The sequence below is a fragment of the Choloepus didactylus genome, chromosome 8, assembly GCF_015220235.1.
Source record: "Choloepus didactylus isolate mChoDid1 chromosome 8, mChoDid1.pri, whole genome shotgun sequence".
Taxonomy (NCBI): Eukaryota; Metazoa; Chordata; class Mammalia; order Pilosa; family Megalonychidae; genus Choloepus; species Choloepus didactylus.
In genome coordinates this window covers 83,356,624-83,372,239 of record NC_051314.1, presented here as the reverse complement: position 1 = coordinate 83,372,239, position 15,616 = coordinate 83,356,624, and the positions used below count along the sequence as shown (strand labels likewise).

At 56.5% G+C, this 15,616-nt stretch overlaps 1 protein-coding gene across 1 annotated transcript; it reads left to right on the top strand.

The window, feature by feature from the left end:
- The first annotated feature begins 322 nt into the window (after positions 1-322).
- On the top strand, positions 323-8,199 carry TAMALIN (trafficking regulator and scaffold protein tamalin). The gene is made up of 8 exons (XM_037847944.1): positions 323-645; positions 2,836-2,885; positions 4,483-4,537; positions 4,642-4,744; positions 5,953-6,046; positions 6,146-6,212; positions 6,426-6,492; positions 7,000-8,199. The coding sequence occupies exons 1-8, from the start codon at positions 388-390 to the stop codon at positions 7,491-7,493; spliced, it is 1,188 nt and encodes a 395-aa protein (XP_037703872.1). The 5' UTR covers positions 323-387; the 3' UTR covers positions 7,494-8,199.
- The last annotated feature ends 7,417 nt before the right edge of the window (positions 8,200-15,616 follow it).

Genomic DNA, 15,616 nt, shown 5'->3' with positions numbered 1-15,616 from the left:
TTCACAGACCCTTTCCCTGTATCACCCAGACCCCTGGCCCCAGCCCGGGACGCCCTGACTCCCCTCCCCTCCGCGGCGGGGTGCTCCCCACTGAGTGACCAGGTCCCCAAGAGTTCCCCCGAATCTGAAGCAATCTTGGAGTGCTGGGGGCGGGACCGGCCACTTGGCGGGAGGGGCTGGGGGACCATGAGGCCCCCAGGGGGCGGGGCCTGCCGCGCCGGGGGCGAGGCGACAGGGAGGCCGCTCCCCGCCCACCCGCCCCCGCCCGGCGCTGGGAGCCTATAAAGGGAGGCAACCCACGGCCCGCCCGGCTGGCATCCCCGAGCCGCTGCCAGCGTCGCCGAGCCGAGCGAGCGCCGCCACCGAGGGGCGCCCCGCGCCAGAGCCATGACCCTCCGCCGACTCAGGAAGCTGCAGCAGAAGGAGGAGGCGGCGGCTGCCCGGGACCCCGCCGCCTCGGCTCGGGACTCGGAAGTCGTTCCCGCCGCTCCGGCCCCGACCCCGGCCTCGGGGCCCCCAGCTGCAGCCGCCGCCCCCGCCCCTGGCTCCCCCGGGGACGAGCTGTACGCGGCGCTGGAGGACTACCACCCTGCCGAGCTGTATCGCGCTCTCGCCGTGTCCGGGGGCACCCTGCCCCGCCGAAAGGTGCGTTTCCCCTACCCCACCCCAGACCCCCACTAAGCCCCGCGGCTCCCGAGTCCCTTCCTCAGAACCTGCCAAACCCAACATCCTCCCAATTGGGGAGCCTGCTAACCCCCCAAGTCCCCCCATTGATCCCCACAACATCCCCTCCTTGGGGATCACGGAGTCCCCTTCGCTCTCCCCCAGCCGGCTGACCCCCATCGGCATGTTCAGAACCTGGTGACCCCACCTTGGCCCTCTTCTCCGAAGGCGCAAACCTCTCCTACTCACGGCCCCTGCTGCTTTGAAGGCTGTGGCCCCCACCTCCATATTTCCCCAATCTCGGTGGCTCGCAACTCCGCTCCCCCACGCGCCGCCACCTCGTTTAGCTCCCTCTCTCCTGTCTTGACTCCTCTCCAGCATCCCCTTTCTCTTACTCGCTCCATCGGGCTCCGTGCACCCCCCACCCCACTCCATGTCGCTCCTCCCGGTGTCCAGGTGTCCCAGCCTCCAGGTCACCCTCGCCCGGGCTTGGCTTTTTCTCCAGTTGTAGAGGGAGACCTAGGGTTGGAGTCCCGCCGCTCGCCCCAGACAAGTTGAAGGTCCAAGAGCCCTCGGTGGCAAGGGGAGGGCTGGTGGCTGCGCCGCGTGCGTTCTCACGCCGAGGAAGTGCGTGGAGCGCCGCTGACTCCCGAGAGCACACCCTTCCGAGGAGACGCCTGTACTCCTGGGCTTGGGGCCTGCTGCCTTGCCCGGTGTCTGAGATGCGGGGCCACCGCTTCCTGGATTTCGGCCAGAACCGGACGCGGTGGGAGGGGTCGTAGGGCGCCCGCGGGGCAGGAAGGATGCGGGCGACGCCCGCTCTCTGAGTCTCCCCCTCCGCGAGCCTCTTCCTCTGGCCCGAGGGGACCCGAGTGCTCAGAAGGGGGACTTTGAGACCCAGGTTAAGGAGAGGGGGCTGGTTGGCCTTTCCCCACTCAACCCCCTCCTCCTCCTCCCCTGGCCCCCGGCTCTCCCCCACCCCACCCCACCCCCAACACAATGAACAGCTTGTTGAGAATTTGCATTTTATGAAAATCCGGGTTGAGAGACAAAGGGGTCTCTCTATGTTGCCTGGTCCTTCCTACTTGGCCCATTTGGGGACTGCCCCCACCCCTGAGGTTAATCGTTGGTTCTGGAAAAAGAGGGCTCCCTTCTCTTCCTTGCCTGGGGGAAACTTCGTGGGAAGGGTTACCAAGGGCATAGTTCAGGAAGGTCCTGGACTGCTTGAAGCTTATAGGAAAAGGTAGGTCTGGGACAAGGTTTCCTCCAAAGACCATTAACTTAGGGAGGAGAATACACTGCTTTAGTTTCTCAAGGGCCCTAAACAGGCACGTTCAGCTGTCACCCCTCCTCCCAAAAAGAATTTCCAATCTTTCTCCTTAAGTATAGTGAGACTTAAAAATGAGCTTGAGATCTGAAATTTTTTTTGTCCCCAAAAGCAATAAAATATATGACAATGTTAAGAGACCCAGGTGGAGCTGGGCACATCTGTCCACCTGCAGCTGGGACCCACCGCCAGTCCCTGAAATGGCCCGTACTAGGGGGGAGGAAGTTTGGCACCTCAGTCCCCTGCCTTTCCACATTCAGGCTGGGATTACCTGAGCTCCAGGCCTGGGCCTTGGACCCCAGCTCTCCCAAGCCATCGTCAGCGAAATTAGGTAGAGTGACCTGACTGCAAGGGGGTCCCAGGGTGCCTTGACAGTTGAGCCCAGGAGCCTTTGGCCCTTCTTGGAATCCCATCTGGGAAGATCCCCTGTCTCAGGTTGTGTGATCTAGGAAGCCTGAATCCTACATGCAACCTGGGGATGGAGATCATTATAGAGTGACGAAGCCCTCCCCCTTCTCCTCCTCATACCTCCAGGCTGGAAACCAGCAGGTCCATGCATCTAGAACCTAGGAGAATTGTACTCCCCAACCTCAAACCCTCCCTGCCCCCCATCACCACCCTGAGCCAGGGTAATGAATTAAAGCCTGAGGGGAAAGCTATGGAGTGATAGTGGCACTCAGGAAATAGTTATTCCAGCAACAAAGCAGGTGAACCAGGGAAAAACAGAAACTAAGGAGCCAGGTCCATAGCCCAAGTGAGGAACCTCCCAGAGAAGGGCTCAGCATCTGCTCAAGAACAGCCCCCCTCTCACCTGTTCCTTCCTGACTCTCCCTCTTCCTGCCCAGGGCTCTGGATTCCGCTGGAAGAATCTCAGCCAGAGTCCTGAACAGCAGCGGTGAGTCACACACCACCCCCTCCCCCACCAGCCCCTGCCCTGGTCCAAAAGGGGTTAGATGCTGGGGGTGGGGGGAGCACAACACTGCCCTCTCCGACCAACCAGGGGGAGTCATTCGCCCACTTCCCGAGGGGAGTGAGGGGCCGGTGGAAGTGTGGGCTATGGGAAGGGGGTGGTAGAGAAAGGAGGTGGAGACTTTTGAGTCATAGGGTGCTCCTCAACCCACCCCCAGCCTCTGCCAGTTCCCTGTCCCTGGGAGCTCTGGATCAACAGGAGACAGGAGATGGGGGAGGTAAGAGAAGTCTGCAGGGGAATGTCCTAACCCAGGCCTCCTGGGACCCCCTCCACAGAGTCCTCCCAGCCCCAGCAAGCCCTGAGGGCCCCAGCTGCCTCCTATGCTGATCCCACCCTGTGGTGGCTCTCTCAGGAAAGGTCTGAGGTGTGGGCAGAAGTAGGTGCCCACATTCCCGATTCCCGATTTGGGCCTGGCTTCTTCTAAAACATATCAGCAAACTGTCGCCAGATGGGCCTGTTTGGCCCTTGAGCTGAGCGAGCTTTACATTTTTGAAGAGTTGTAAAGATAAAAGCAAAGAACAATATATGACAGAGACCATATGTGACCTGCAAAGTCTAAAATATTTGCTCTCTGGCCCTTAACAGAAAAACCTTGCTGACCCCTTCAGAAAACCAAAGCGGACTGGGATAGGCACAGAACTCCCAGTTTCCCAGTCCCCCACCCCCTCCCACCACCCAGTGCAAACAGACGGAGAAGGCCTGGCGTTCAGCAGTGGGGAGGGCTCCGGTTGGAGCTGGGAGCTGCTGCTTTCAACATGTGGGAGAGGATATCTGGGTCAGGCTGAGAGCTGAGGGGCCGGGTCTTCAGGGCATCTCTGAGGCCACGAGACTCAAAGGGGCCATGGGCCTCCGGCGGCTGTTTAACTCTGCCTCTGGCTGGGCGGGAAGGAAGGGGGAGGGGGTGGGCAGAGGAAGCACCGGGCTCCCCCAGCAGGCCAGGGTCTGGAGTGACTCCAGGCCATTGTGTCCAGTGGGCCGGGCAGGCCTTCATTGCGGGAAGGGGCGGCCTCGAGGCTCCCCTCCCCCCAGCCCTCACATCTGGTGGGCTGGCCCCACCGCAGCTGGGAGGAGCAGCTGTGGTCTGGGCTGAGCCTCGTTACTGGCCTCTGGGGGTGGGGCCAGCCTTCTCCCCAAAGCTGTGGAGCAGACCAGGGTCCAGGCTGGGGCCCAAATTCGGAGCTTCAGCTCGCCAGTAAGTGGTACTCCTGGGGCTAACCAGAAACCTCCTTTTGCTGAAAAACTCATCTAATCCACTCTCTCTGGGGGTCCCAGCTGTCCCCCAGGCTCCCCACCCCCACCCATGAGGCTGGGTTGACTGCAGCTCCACTAGGCTGATAGCAGTTGGATATGGGGAAGGACTTTACAACAATCTGTGATGGGAGTGACTTGCTACTGGAGACAGTGAGCCACACCTGGATGTTCTAGACCAAACGCCAGCATCCCTGGAGGGTCAAGCTATGGGACTGCCAAGCTCCTTCTAATCCTGACAGTCTTAATACAATGAACGCTGTGTCTCCCACAGAAAAGTGCTAACATTGGAGAAGGAGGATAACCAGACCTTCGGCTTTGAGCTCCAGGTGGGAGAGGCTAAGTACAGAGGCGGTGAGGATTTGGGAGGCCAGCACGAGGGATAGATGAACCTGTCCCACCCCTGGGCTGAGGGTCCCCTTGCTTGTTACAGACCTATGGCCTGCACCACCGGGAGGAGCAGCGTGTGGAGATGGTGACGTTTGTCTGCCGAGTTCACGAGGCCAGCCCTGCCCATCTGGCTGGGCTCACACCAGGTAAGTCCGGAGCCCAGGACTTGGGGCTCTGGGAAAGGGTGTGCACTTACTCCCAAGGAGAGGGGATGAGAAATCTCTCCTGAAACCAGTCCCCCTTCTCCCTCCTATCTTGTGGAGGCCAGAAAAGAGAATGGATAGAATCTGGGTTTTGGCTCCTGAGAAATTTACCATTTACTGTGTGATCTGAGTAGTTCCATTTGTAAAATTGGGGTGATAATACATCCTCGGATCACAGTGTGTGAGGAGATTCCCTGTGCACTGAACTGGGTGCCTGGAAAAGGGTAGCTGCTGCTGCTGCTGTCCTGCCTCCTCCTGGCAATCCTGCCGTCCAGAATTCCATTAGATCTGCTTGACACTGGGGATCAGGGCATACCCTGCCCCCAACCTGGCTCAACTCAGAGGTACCTATGTTATTTCCTCTAATAAGCAAATGATGCCTTGAGTAAGAGACCACTGGGACTGGTGAAATCTAGAATTCCCAAGTCCTCCTCCAATTCCACCACCATTTTCCCCCTAAGATCTCACCTCCTTGTCCCTGGCCCCTGGTAGCCAAGTGGTAGACTGCAACTTTGTGATGCAGTTTCACATCTGCTGTCCCCCCTGATCCTCCCCATATCCCTGAGGTAGGACAGCCGGGATCCACACCCCCTTTTTACAGACAGGAAATGAGACCTTAGAGATGGCAGCATGTGCCGCCCAAGTTCAGGAGGCTCTGCAGTGGCAGAAAGGGTTTCCGAAGCCAAGGCCTGTCATGTCTGGGGCTGGTGTGAGTTCCCAGCTTGCTGCTACTCCCCCTGCCCCTCCCTGGCTTGACTGGATCTCACGACAGTCTGTGGGCTGGACAGAAGTAACCAGCTCTGGGAATGGCTGAGGGGTTGGGAAGGCTCAACCTACAGGACAGAGCTTCCTGAGGATGGGGTGAGGGTGTGGGTATTTGAGGGCCCAGCTCCACTGAGGGTGCGGGGTGCTGGGTCTGGCCAAGCTGGGAGTCATTTAGGCTACAGGCAGCAGATGGAGGCTGTGGTTCCCTGAATGTATTTTGGATGGGGAAGAGAGAAACATCAGAAGTCTCCCTAGAACTGTGAGGAGTGGGGGTTTAGGAGTATTTTGGGGGATTATTACCCCTACCCTTTCTGGTTAAGGTAGGGAGCTGGAATTCTTCTGTCACACCCCACGGAACACATGCTGACGACTCCTTTTCCTGGCAGGGGACACTATTGCCAGTGTCAACGGCCTGAACGTGGAAGGTGTTCGGCATCGAGAGATTGTCGACATCATTAAGGCATCAGGCAACGTTCTCAGGTATGTCCAGTCCACGGTCCCTGAGATTTCTGGGCTTAGCCTCTGGGTGTCTCCTCATCCTGTGGGCCTATTCAGCCTTTGATTCCCCAACCTCCTCAGACTGGAAACTCTGTATGGGACATCGATTCGGAAGGCGGAACTGGAGGCTCGTCTGCAGTACCTGAAGGTATGGCTGCCCCGACAGTGAGTGCCCAGCTTCCACCTTCCTCTTCCCAGATGCCTGCAGGCCCCAGTCTATTTGGGGGATCATTTCTCTACCTGCACCTCTTTTTCACCTTAAGGTTTCTCCTGTCTACTCCCTAGTTCCTTGATTTTTGTCCACCTCTGGCCAGTTTCTTGCTAGCTCCTGACAATGGGGTGGGGTGGGGGTGTCTTGCAGCAAACCCTGTATGAGAAGTGGGGAGAATACAGGTCCCTCATGGTGCAGGAGCAGCGGCTGGTGCATGGTGAGTAGTTGGGACTCTGAAGGCCACTTGCTCCCCTACACCCCCACCCCCACCCATGCTTCCCCCTCTGATCTAGTAGGTTACCCCTCCCTCTCAAGGGAAGAAGGTTTATTGAGTTACTACTTTGGGTATGATACTGCCCTGGGCATATGCACACATATTTTTAGTTTATTCTCCTAATAGCTCCTGGAAGTTAAATATTAGAGCGTTTCATCCCAGATGGACTTCACATTTCACAGATGGAAACAACCAAGGCTCAAAGAGCTTGTTTCAAATCCCTTCCATGGTCCAGACCTCACATCATCGCATCTTAAGTGGTCCTCATGAATTTGAGTGTATAATTCCTGTTTTACAGATTAGGAAATGGGGCTCCCGGGGTTGGGGCTTGCTCGGTGTTACACAGATGGCCAATAAGAAAGATTTGGTGTCTCTCACCCACGCTCCCTGACCCTCAGGACACATCTGGCCCGGGCCTGACACCTCCGTCCCCCATCCTCTGTCCTGCAGGCATCGTAGTGAAGGACCCGAGCATCTATGACACGCTGGAGTCCGTGCGCTCCTGCCTCTACGGTGCGGGCCTGCTCCCGGGCTCGCTGCCCTTTGGGCCTCTGCTCGCGGCGCCCGGGGGTCCCCGCGGGGGCGCCCGGCGGGCCGGGGGCGACGCCGACGACGCCGTCTACCATACCTGCTTCTTCGGGGCCGCTGAGCCGCCGTCACTGCCGCTCCCGCCGCCCCCCGCCCGCGCTCCCGCCCCCGCCGAGGCCCCGGCCTCCGGGCTGTCCCCCGCGCCGCGTGCGGGGCTGTGCCGCAGCGCCAGCGTGCGGTGCGCGGGCCCCGGCGGGGGCGGGGGCGCGCCCGGCGCGCTCTGGACTGAGGCCCGCGAGCAGGCCCTGTGCGGCCCCGGCCTGCGCAAAACCAAGTACCGCAGCTTCCGCCGGCGGCTGCTCAAGTTCATCCCCGGACTCAACCGCTCCCTGGAGGAGGAAGAGAGCCAGCTGTAGGGATAGGGTGCGGGCGGGGGAAGGTATTTATTTATTTATTCGTGCCAGCCAGTGCAAAAAGGAGTGGGGGACGAGGGGACCCCAGGAGCCCGGAGCAGCGGGAGAGGGTCCTTACAGCTGCCCGAGTCAACCTATTTAGTTCTTGGCTTGTGTCTGCCAAGCCCGGAGTCCAGTCTTCCTCTCTCCTCTTCCCCCAAACCACAGTGGAAGCTGGGGCAGAGGGGAACCAGGCAAGCTTGGGGCTGGGAGAGGTGCAGGGGCCAAAGATGGGGCATACTATCCCACGTCTGGGTCAGTAGTGCCTTGTGGGGTGTCCAGGGAAACTCTCCTACGACGGCGTGGGGGTGGGGCCTGCCCCAGGAAGCCCTCTCCTCAGCTTTACTCGCTCCCCCACCCTCAGCCTTGACTGGGAGAACTGGTCCATGGTGGGTCATTCCCCCATCCACACACACATCCACAGATACAGTTAACCAGTGGGCCCCTGAGGGTGTGTAAGGTGCTGGTCCCCTCCCTTCCGGCCATGACCCCTAAGGGCTTGGCCCCTCCCAGGGGCCTGTGATTAAGGTGGGGTCCTGCAAGGCAGGGGCCCTGGGTTCTACGCCCCTTGGGGGACGGTAACGGGCACACTGAACAGGTTGTTCCACCGTTTTGCATATTGTTGCTTCTCAATCACAAACTGTATAAAATAAAGTGGCATTTTTTTTTGCATCTGTGTCAGTGTGGTGACTGCCTGAGGGAAGGATTGGGCTTGGGCAAGCTCTGACTCCATCATGCCCCCCCCCCCAGGCTTCCAAACACACACACTATATTTTACATTCCATTTGCTTGGAGCCTGCAGCTAGGGAAAGAGTCTGGGAGATTTTAACTTGTATGGGCCTGAACCAGAGGCCTCTGCACCCTCTTCAGAACCAGGCCTCTTGTTTAAGCGCATCTTGCGTCTCCTTCCCCAAATACCCACGACAGGTCGTTCCCAAGGCTTGTCTAGAGTCCTTAACTATCCCTGCTTGGCACCTCTCTTTTCCCAGGACCTGGGGGCTCCCTTGAGGGTCAGAAGCCAGATCTGCAGGGAGCCCAGCCACTGGTCGCTCCATTGCTCTAAAACTCTTTAGGGGTTTCCTAGTACTTCAAGAACGAGACCAACTCCTTATGCTGCAGTATTCCATGTTCTTGCCCCACCCCCATACTCCGCTCTGGCTACCTTGCTACACCTGGAACACTTCAGACCCAACCCCCACCCCAGGCCTCTTGCACTTGCTTGCCCCACAGGTGGCTTCTTCAGAACTGGGTTCTGAACCCAAAAGGCCTAAAATACAGCCACCCTCCACCCCCTCTGCTACTGTGTATCACAGAGCTTTATTTCCATCATACTACTCATCATCTTCTGAAACTCTGTTGACTTTTATCCTCTTCCCTGTTTTTCTGCCTCCCTGTCCATGTGGCAGGGCTCAGGAACCTTTTTTGTTTTATTCACTGCTTTATTTTTTGCCAATATAAAACCCTCAGTAAATACAGCATGTGCTCAAAGCCTCTCCAAGAGTCAGTCACCACCTTTGAGGTAAGAGAGAGTGATCTGTCCAGGATCACAAAGCAAGTTAGTGGCAGAGGTGGGAGAGGGATTTGAGGCTCCTGCTCCAGTGCTCCTCCCTGTCAATATACAAGGGGTGACTTTAAGAGATGTCTAAGTGGCACCCTCTCCCAGCCAGACCACCACTGCACTTGACTCCTGAATAAGTTCCCTGCTTCCTCAACCATCCCTTTTCCACACAGCAGTCAGGGCTACTTTTTCAAATAAGAAATCTGATCACAACCCATATTTTCTTAAAACCACTATGGCCTCCCTATGGTCTACCCATAACATGTCCCTCTGGGCAGACAAATTACAAAAAGACATCTCTTACTCTGGGTTAACAACAGCCACATGGGACCAACAATTTGGCAACCGGGAGCCTTTGTGCAGTGCACAACCTCTGCAACTATATGTGGGCACCCTGCAGGTAGCCTTCCAGGAGCTGGTTCCTGCTGCTCTTCAATCTCAAATGTTTCTCCTATCTCACTTATATTTAAACTACACTATTCTTTCTATTGGCATCCCTCAAATATGCTAGACTCTTTCCTGCCTCCAGTCTTTGTCCATGCTATTCTCTCTGCCTGAAGTACTATTATTCTTTGCAAGACTGGTTCCTCCATACTCAGGTCTCAGCTTAAATTTCACCTCCTTAAGGAGTTTCCTGGCTCTCCTCATTGGAAGTAGTTCCCACTCCCCCTGATTCTTTATCTCAAACCCCCTGGTATTGATTTTTTTTAGCACTTTTTCCCAATTGGTAATTGCACTGACTTCTTTTGTATCAGTCTTCTGCCTTCAGTCTGGTTCACAGTTGCACCCCCAGGGCCTACCATAGAACCTGGCTCAGGGTAGATGCTCAATAAACACGTACGGAATGAGTGAAAGCCCACATAGGGCCAGCCCTGGATGGGGGTGACCAACACCTCCCCACCTCTCAGTCCCAGGGTTTAGGGTGAGACGGCCCCTCCCCTCCTCCATCTGTGGCAGGCATCTGTGGGCCCTTCCCACGAAATCCCTTCGGGGCTGGGTAGTGGCTCCAGCCCTGCACCTGCACCTGGCTGCACTGCCTTCCCCAGGCCTGGGGAGGGAGGACTTTTGATTAAGAAAATGGAGCTTCCCTAAGCTCCCTGTTTGAACAGCTGCTCTGCAGTGATGACAACCGGCAGCTCCCAGGGCCCAGGTCGAGGGGAGGGGCCCTCTTGTACCTTTGTTCCTGGAGCCCAGAGCTGCAGGGAGACCAGCTGCCTGGGCAGAGCCTAGCACCTTACTGGGCGTGGGGGGATGGAGGGACCCTCCCTGACTTTCTCCTCCCAGAATAGATTCCCAGCCCCTCTCTCACCACCCTGCCTCCCTCCCCACATGCAGCTAGTCCTGGGAGTGATGTCAGCAGCCCTCACCCAGCTCAGGCTGGAGGGGGCTTCTGGCTGGCCGTGTGCACCCAGGGGAGGGTGAGGGGGTGCCCAGGGCGGGGCTAGATCCCACCTCTCAGCTGATGGGATGAAGGCACCAGCACAGCAGCCTCCTGCCGTGTAGGTGGATGACAGGGAGTGACTAATGTGTGAGTTGTGATGCTAAAAATTAACCCAGGGAGCGTGTTTGGCGGAGGGGGTGGGGGTGGATGAGGAAAAGAGAGGGGATACGGAATACTGGGTGGCTGGTGTTCCCCTGCCCTGCCTGCCCTGCCTCCTCGCCTTCAACTCCCTCCAGCCTTCTGTTCCTCTCAAAGCCGCAGGGGGCTCTGTGGGAGCCCTTCCCCCACCCCAGGCCAGAAGGAGGCCCCCAATACAGGTTTCCCCTAATTAATTCCAGAGGAGGGGGACAGTGGCTTCCATCCTCTGCATCCCACCCCCAGCTCCAAATTCTCTGATCCTCCCCTTCTGCCAAGGGCAGTGGGAGACAAATAAGTGGCCAAGAAACAGAGACAAGGGTGAGTTCCCATCAACAGCCCGGGGTTGGGGACAGTGGAGGGTGGCAGTAGGCGTGGCAGCTGTACCAGAAAGAAAGGACCGGGGACTATCTCCCAGTGCACCTCTTCTGCACCCCACACTATGCTAAGCATTTTAACAGCTATCACTTCATCTGAGAGCTGGGTACTGTTGTCTCCACTTTACAGATGAAGAAACTGAGAATCAGAGAGGTTAAGGTGGCACAGCTGGTACCTGGCAGAGCCAGGATTCTCTCATGTCTGTTTGGTTCTAGAGCCTAGATTGGGGAAAGGGAAGGCTTCCTGGAGGAGGGGTGTGAGAATAGGGTCAGAGAGATGATAAGGAGCTGAGCCTATAAGACTGGGACTCTCTTGGGGCGGGGGGAGGTGGGTGTGTAGAAGGTATATGAAAAGTGAGGTCTGAAGGAGCAGTCTGAGGTCAGCTAACAGCAAAAGGAGGAGATCAGGCCCAGAGGATCAAGGTTCCATGGATGTGAGTGCTGTCCTGGGGTGAGGCGAGAACATTCCCATCAATAGGTGACTCTGGGACTTGGCTCTGGGGTGCACAAAAGGAGCTTGGACTTGGAGAAGGCCTTCACTGGCACATGTAAGAAAGCCTTTTGGAAGGAATCAACCCATGAATGCTCCCATTTCCCCTGCAGACCAAACCAGAGGACTTGTGTTGAACGGCAGCAGGAGTAGAAGAGGAAAGACAGTAGGGAACACTTTCTGCTCACCAGTTGGTCACTCATGAGGTGGGGGGAGTGAGGGAGGCCGGAGAGATGTCAGGCTGTCTAGCTGGGAGGATGTTTGGTCCTGCACTAATGGGTGGATGAATGACCCTAAGGATGGAGTCAAGGGCCCAGAGAAGGGGTAGGAGGAACAGGGGGGCATGGAGAGGGCAGGGGGACCTCAATCAAATAAAACAGCCAAAACAGATACCAGAGACCAGAGGAGGCGCGTCTGACCCCTGGTGGTGACCTTAGAACACTGCACCTCTCTCAGCCTTGCCCCAGCCTGCCCGCAGAACCAGAAAAGTGGAGGGGAGGTGGGCAGAAGGAAGGTTGTCCCATCCTCCAACATGTGAACACTCGCTTTCCCTCCTTAGAGCTCACATCTTCAGCTTCCCTCAGCTCTGTCCCATACTCAAAAAGTGGAACCTCCTCCGAACTCCACAACCCTTTGTCTGAAGCACTCACTGACACCCCCACATCGCATCTGATCCCCAGTGCCTCTCCCAACACACTGTGAGCTCCCAGCACCAACCCCATTCACCATCATGACCCCACTGGGCCTGGTACTGAGTGGGCATTCAAACAGGACTGACCAAAGGCAGGTGTGTCTGCGTGAATGAATGAATGAATGAACGAATAAGAGCTGAGCTCAGAATATCTAACTTAATGGATTTCAACCAACAAATCCTCTCTGCATGAACCTTCCTGTTCTGAAAGCTTGTAGACTGTGGGGACACAGGCAGGGATGGGGGGACAAGTACACTTACTAAATTGAAAGACAGGAGAATTTTTTTTGCTGTAAGAGATACCTAAACCTCAGTGAATTTTCCATTCCTGGAGTTTGGTCTTTCAGGACAGATCATATAAATGTATGCAAAAAGGAAAAATTATGCAAATAATGCTCCTCTGGGCCTCTTTCCTCACTGCTCCCCTACAGAGTTAGTTAACAACCCCCGTCACAGCTGGTCTGGTCTATGCAGCATCTCCACCCCACAGTGGCAAACCACCCATATCCCGGCACACATAGCACTCTTCAGAACCCTCCAAATCTCACTGATTGAAAAAGCCCAGCTCAAACCCCACTTTCTCTGAGAAATGTGGTCCCTCGTTGAGTGAAGGAGACCCACAGTTAAAAGCCAGCGCATTACCTGGGGACATTTCACCCTCGATGAGTGTCCTCTCTCTACCCTTAAGATTCTGATTCAGGAATTCTGGGATGGACCTGGGCATCAGTATTTTTGAAAGCACTCCAAATGCTCAAAAGGATTTACTGAATGGATGTTGAACAAAGGTGATTCTAGAGAACTCTGATCTCCCTCTTACCTAAAGACCTTGGGACTCCAAGTACTGGCAGAACTCCGCCCCTCTGAGGTCTTGTCTTCCTCAAGGAGCTGATGGCCTGCATCCTGTCCCCCGCCGGACAAACCCATTTTCTGCCTGGTGGTGTCAGCTTTGATGTGTTGGTTGCTGATTCCCCAGCAGACTGGGAGCTCTTGGAGGGCAGGGATTCCATTGGAATAGGGGATGGGACACCGCGCAGGCACCCGGGACCTGCTGACTGACTGGGTGTAGCTAATGCTTAGGGAAGGAGGCTGGGTCCCAACGCCAGTCAGGGCTGCCCTGCAGTCCCGCTGATCCTCAGTGCTTCCTGTCCTAGGCGAGCTATGTGGAGTCAGCAGGGAGGGAGATCAGACCTGCGGTGGTGCTGAGGAGGGGGCCCGAAGAGCTGCACCCCGGGGGCTGCAGGGTTAATCCTCAAATTCTGGGCCCCTTGAAGTGGGGGGTGAGGTTAGGGGCGAGGTGCCACTGCAGGGTTGAAGGAGTCCACCGGACAACCCCCATCCCCTCCTAACTCACCCTGGGGCTGAGGGGCTGAGGGCTGAACTGCAGAGGCAGCTTCCAGCCTGTGGGTGCAGCTGCCTTTAGCTGGGGTGGGGGTGGAGGTGGGGATTCTGGGTTGCGTTTTGCTGGGAGCTGGGAGGATGGGAGGAAAGCAGGTGGCAGAGCCTGGGTGAGTAACCGCTTCCCCGGAGCAGCAAATCTCGAGCCTCAGGAAGTCCCACAGACATGCTGCACCCCCTCCCCCCGCCTACGCCGGGACCTTCTCCTTGCACACGCCCACCCCCGCATGTCCACGCCCGCGCGGCGCCTCCAGCTGGCTCGCGCGCTCACTTTCCCTGCTGCCTACACGCGGCGCCCCAGCACGCTGGCTCCATCACAGACACCGACACCGACCCCGTCCCCCTGGGCAAATCTCCCCTGCGAGTCCAACCTCCCCTTGCCCCACTTCATCAGCCGCCCCTCTTATCTCCACGTCGGCTAAACCCATCGCAACCACAGCAAAGGCGCCCCGCCGCGCTGCTCCGGGAGCTGTCCCGGGGAGGGGCCCGGCCCGACTGGGGGCGGGGCGGGGCGGGGGAGGGCGTGGCCCGGGCAGGTTTGCAGAACTTCGCGGCGAAGGCGCCCTCTGCTGGGAAGGCTCGGGAACTGCTTCCCCTCTTCGTGGTTGGTTCCTTCCCGGTCCCCTTGGCCGCCGACACTCAGACTCGCCTTGACCTCGCCGTGGTCTCTTCTCTCCTTGATGTGACCCGTGGAGGACTCGGACTTTGTCGTTGTGGGTCCTGGTCCCAGCTACGCCACAGAAGAATAGCGGCTTCCCTGAAACTCCGTTTCCTTCCCTGTGAAATGGCTGAAAGACACTTTGTAAACCGAAAAAGGATCATTTGAGGATGAGGCATTCTTTCCTGCCTTATTTTTTTAAATTTATTTTTATTTTTATAAACATTTTATTAGAGAACATTTCCATCATACAAAGTAGAAAGAAGAATATGATGTTATGGCCCCCTTACCCTGCCATGAATCCATCACCAGCTTCAATAATTATCAGCTTTTAGCCAGTTCTGCTTCTTCTCTACTCCTGTCCACTTCCCCTCCTGTCTTATTTTGTAGAGATTTCCAGGTTTGATGTCATCAAGTCTGTAAATATTTTGGTTTCTATGATGGTTTTTGGCAAACATGTCCTCCCTCAAGGTGGGGAAGGATGGGACCCAGGAACTTTGAGGCCTTTAGTGGAGAAGATGAAAGCTTTGCCCACCTTGCCGTTTTGCACCCCAGAACCTGCCTCCTCTGGAGAGGGGAAAGGGGAGGCAGGGGAGGCACCCAGGCCATGCCTGGGACAGACTTCTGGCGGTATCAGAGACCCCAGCCATAGCAGCCAGGGATTCTGGAGTGAAGACCCATTGGTTGCATCTGGGGGAAAAAAATCATCTTTCTCCCTAACTCTGGCCGGATGTGGAGGGAGAAGAATAATTTGCTGGCCAGAGATCATCACATTTGAATATCTTTTTTCTACATCTATAAACATATAAATGTATTTTAATACAATTGTGGCCACACTCTACCTGTTCTTTAATGTCTTGCTTTTTTCCCCAAGTGCCCAACTCATGGTTAAAAGCCTGGATGCTGGAGTCAAACAAGCCTGGATTCAAGTCTTTGTTCTGTGACTTTATATTTCCGCCCCTGGGCAAGCCATTTAGTCTTTCCATTTCTCAGCTTCAGTTTCCTCATCTGCAAAATGGTGATAATGCCAGGAATACCCACTTCACAGGTCTGTGGTAAAGCCCTGCATACAGTAAGCTCAATAGGTGTCAGCTGATGTTATTATTATGCTTGGTGTATTTTGAGCCTGACCACCCTTCAGTCACCTGATTCTGAACCTGTGTTCAGAACCACACAGTGTTGCATCTCCTATGTGTGCCACAGTTGTGAGAAAGGGAGAGCCCTTGGGGCCCTCAGCTGGAGGCCCCCCCCCCCGCCCTTGCTCCCTCTCCAGCACGACTCTCACTCACATAGGCCTCATTTGTCCAGCACGTCCAGAATTTCCTTCCTACTCTTCCTCTAC